Below are 4,581 nucleotides of genomic sequence, written 5' to 3'. Positions count from 1 at the left end.
GGGAAAGAGCAAGTCAGGCCTCTTCTGGTCAAAGTGAGAGCTGCAAGAACTTCCAGACAGCTGGCACATCTGCAATTCAGGATTCTAAAACTGGTATTAAAAAATGAGTTGGCAAGCCTATTTGGGCTGCACTGTGCACGTGTGAAATAGAAAAAAAAAAAAAAGAGAGAATAATTTAGTTTAAAGCTACAAGCCAAAGGGCCAAAACTCACTTTATCTGCCTTCTTATTTTAACTACAGATTGGTGAGGTTTAAGAAACTGATTTTCTTCTTCCTATTGTTCAGGACACTGGTGAAGACAGAGACATTACCATGTTCATTGGGACCACAGTGTACAGTTATGACAAAAGGAAAAAAAAAAAGCTAAACACAACACTTACCAAATTTCATGCGAATATATTCATTTGGATCCTCTTGCCAGAGCTCTTCATCCTCATCTTTGTAGCACATCAGAGAGAATATCACTTCTTCTGTTATACTCTAGTATTAGAGAAGTCAAATACATATAAGCGCTCATAAAATCAAATTCCAGTACAGCTTCCCTTCACTATGCACTCATTTACTAGCTCTACTTTTCTCAAGAGTAAAATTCTTTAAGCAGTGCTCTTTTATTTTGGCTAAAAGAAATAAATTTACAATATGTATATTAGCCTTTTGCAACAGTGCCAGACAGCAGTAATTACATAATCTGTCTTTATAGTAATGCAGTAACATGCACAAAATAGACTTCAGGACATAGTCTCTAAACGGCAGAATCTAAAATTCTGCAGAAGGCTCTCACCAACGTAACACTTAATGTGAGAATGGATTCCAGAGCTGTTCTTAACAGTCATGGGCTTCTACAACAGGGGAACTTATGATATGAAAAAAATAAAACAAAATCACTTTTCACTTGTTTTTACTTCATTTATAAAACATGTCCTTAAAACAGAGTTCAGTTCCTCATAGTCCATGTCCTCTTTGCCCACAATCTTTGCACCACAATCTACTGTGAATTTCCAAATCTATAGACAGTTCTGAACACCAGCAACCAACCAAAGCCAGAACGTTATGGCTGTCTGGCAAACTGCAAACATAAAAAAAAGGATTTCTAGAACAGGTTCTTGAATCAAGCTAACAAAATCTGCAATAAAAGGTAGTCATAATTCTGAAAAAAACAACGACATTCATGTTGAAATGCTATTTTTTACCCAGATTGATTGCTGCATGAAAGATTTCTGAAACAGTCTTTAAGAATGCAAAGCTGGACAGGTTTTTTGGGGTTTTTTAACCCCTCTTAACAACTTTCAGTGTTTTTGTCTGGGTTTTATACACTGACCTGTATGTGTGGCTTCATTTGCTTCCATGTTACAGAGTGAACAACGCCTTGGTTCAGATAATTTAATGTTTGCTGAAGAACACGTGGGGCAACATATTCCTTTTGCCTGTACTGGTCTAAGATTCTTAAGAGAACCTAAAGAAATGACAAATTGATATTTTTAAATGAAGACTGAAGAATCTTTCTCATGCATAGACATGCAGTGCATCTCTTCAGTGAGTGTACATGGACAGATTAATCAGTTTTACAGCAGAGGTTCTAGTGTCAGTAATCACTGTAATGGCTTTGATCAAAAAATCATAAATCATTCAAATATTAAGGATCTAATCCTGCAGACAGTTATGTGCATGTCTACCTTTACTACTAGCCCCACCATGTGATCACTTGTGATGGTAAACCAAAGACATGTTTCAATATTCACAGGCTCACAGTTCATGCACACCTCAACAAAATCTGAGATAAGAAAAAGGAACAGTTTAATTTTCATATTGGTTGGCTTCTAAATCGGTTAGTGGTGTCTGTGTTCATTTTTTTAAGGACAGGCACCTAAGGAAGACAAATTACTATGGAAGAACAGTGATACAAACATAAATGCTAAACTAGAGAAGAAAAATAGGTTAGCACCTAAATCTATGAATCAGAAGATATGCAAGACCCTCAACTTCAATTACCTGTTGTAATTTTCAGATTTTATCACCTAACATTACCAACTCTAACACACAAAGCTCCCTTAATATAAAAGGTTGCTCTACTAAGAAAAAAACTACAGTACAAAGCCAATAACCTGCACTAATGACAGGTGAGCTACCAAGTGTTAATAAGTGTAAAGAACTGGCATGCACATGAATAACAATAAAAATCAAGGGCAATGCATAACACAGGATTGAGTTACATATTTTCAGAAGGACAATTCTGCTTCTTAATTCTTCCCAATATTATAATAAATCTTATTTTTAACATAACTCCTTCATTAAGAGTACCTAGTTTGATCTTAAGTCTTTCACACAACAGCCTCCTTGGGCAAGAATTTTCTGTATCTCATATAGGCTTGAGCATGATGTCAGCACTTAACAACTGATGAATAAGTAATGAAGGCTTAGTAATGTAATTTTCATAATAGAATTCTTACTAACTCTACAAGGAAACATGACAAATCAGCTGGAAATGGAAGAAATGTGCAGATTGTCCAGTCCGTTTATCTTTAAAACTAAATTGCTCCCTTTGCTATACAGTCTCCTCTCTTTCATGGCAACAAAGAGGCCAGCTTTAAGTATTTCAAATGACAATTGACCACAGGATTTTCTTTTTCCACTTGGGACTTAAACATTGCACAGAGTTTAAAAGACATATTAGACTGTTTCCCTTCTAATTTAATGCTTACAGCCTTACCACAACCATTCCCCTCCTCAGTTCTTAAAATTTACATACTTAAACAGAATTAATACAGTGATGGATAAACTATTCTGTTGTCAAACTGGATGGAGAAAAGTAATTTTGTTTTGCAGACAATCCTGTATTTTGAAATCTAATTTAAATTTAACTTGAAGTGACAGTAACGACTCGGCACCCTGCGTCAAAGACACAAAATTTGACCTGTAAGAAGCCTGCAGATGCCATGGCAGGGATATTTCATCTGGCAGCATGCTGGGGAGCCACACATTCTGGGAATACACATTATCCAAACACTTGAGAAACAACATTCACAGGTGTTCTTCAAGGTTTACAGGCTAAATGCAATCAAAAGCCCAGAATCATGAGCAGAAGAGCAGACTGCATACTCCTGGCTTCTCACGAGTCCTTTTGGAATATGTAACCCAAAAGCCTGGACACCTAAGAGCTTTAGCTGAGCCAAAAGCCTGGGGGCTACCACTCCTAGTCATCTAGCATATGGCAGGATGAATAAGAAACAGCAGGATCTGGGCCAAATATGTCTGAGTTTGGAGGCCAGCACTCTCAGGGCTTTCAGGCATCCAGTCACTATAGCCATTCCACCAAACCCAGAAGATGCTGAAAGACTGAAAGCCCACATTCCCAGCAACTCCCAGTTGAACTGGCAGAAAAACACAGAAAGCTCTTGACAGGAACTGCCTCCCTTCTCTGCAACTTTTATCAGAACCAAACTGTCTCCAAAACACCACGTTAATTACAAATAGTTAGCATTCCCCAAAAATAATAATATCCTTGCAAATTGTGAATTTACACTATATTTTCATAAAATCAAATTTCCAGGTATAAAATAACTTTTATTGCTGCTCTCCAAACTTCTTCTACTCTGCTTGCATCTTCCTTAAACAAAACATTATCATTGGATTACTGTGCCTAAGTTCTTTGCTGTAAAAGCACTTACTAAAGACTGGCCTGAAAACACACCCTTCTGACAGGACACTTCTGCATCAATAGTTCTTTCTCTGGGCTATATCTAAAATCTTTATGCATGATGATAATACTGTTTTATCAGCACTCGCCTTTCCTGAGAATTTTCCTGCAGGGCCTTTTTTTAAATTGCTGAAAATTTATGTTATCATACCTCACTTGCAGGACATTCAGTTGTAAAGAACTTCTCAATCGCTACAAAGAAAACTTGTCTGACTCTGTTCATGTTTGTTTAATTGAATGAACTTCAATATGTGCACACTGTTGAAAAGCAATTTTGTTGAAAAGCAAATTCAGCCAGAATGATCTAATTCAGAAACAAATTAACTGTACTTACCTGTTGGATGCCCACAGCATAGGTTTTTAAGAAAAACTCTGAGAATTCAAAGTATTCTTTAGTTACATTTCCAGGACTTCCATACCTTTAAAAAGAAGAGGATACAAATATTACCTTCAGAGAAGTCTGCCATGTCAGGAAAACACACTAATTCCTAAGATACAAAGGACCCTGAGCAGTCTTCCATCCACAAAGAAATCCTTCCTCACAGGTTCCTTTTAAGCCATTACATCCCCTATAATGCCCCACTTCATTTTTTCCTTTTCTTAGATTATCATAAGGTACAATACTACAGTCAAGTAAATATAGCCACATTTTTCTTGCAAGCTCTGTAACTTCCAAGTTCATGGATTTCTTTTCAAATCTGTCTCTGCCTTTATATTTGAGAATATAAGCACTTGTAACTGGATGTCGAAAATATATATATAAAAACAATTAACATTTACTTTTCCTATGGGGTTAGTTTCTTGCCATCTTAGAGTGTCAAATCATTTCACTAAAAGCTCAGACCAGTGGCTGTGCCAATGCAAGGCAGAGGACAGCAGCAGGAAAA

General features: G+C 36.7%; 1 protein-coding gene across 1 annotated transcript in view; it reads right to left on the bottom strand.

Annotated features, from left to right (window-relative positions):
• IPO8 (importin 8) overlaps nucleotides 1-4,581 on the bottom strand; it is a 55,222-nt gene that overhangs the window by 23,526 nt on the left and 27,115 nt on the right. The window contains exons 9-11 of the mRNA XM_009995215.1: nucleotides 4,029-4,113; nucleotides 1,319-1,453; nucleotides 381-480 (exon numbers count right to left, since the gene is read on the bottom strand). Coding sequence (XP_009993517.1) covers nucleotides 381-480; nucleotides 1,319-1,453; nucleotides 4,029-4,113 — 320 coding nt within the window. The remainder of the gene's footprint in view (nucleotides 1-380; nucleotides 481-1,318; nucleotides 1,454-4,028; nucleotides 4,114-4,581) is intronic.

The sequence above is a fragment of the Chaetura pelagica genome, unplaced genomic scaffold, assembly GCF_000747805.2.
Source record: "Chaetura pelagica isolate M959 unplaced genomic scaffold, ChaPel_1.0 scaffold343, whole genome shotgun sequence".
NCBI classification, from domain to species: domain Eukaryota; kingdom Metazoa; phylum Chordata; class Aves; order Apodiformes; family Apodidae; genus Chaetura; species Chaetura pelagica.
This window is presented reverse-complemented; position numbering and strand designations above follow the sequence as displayed.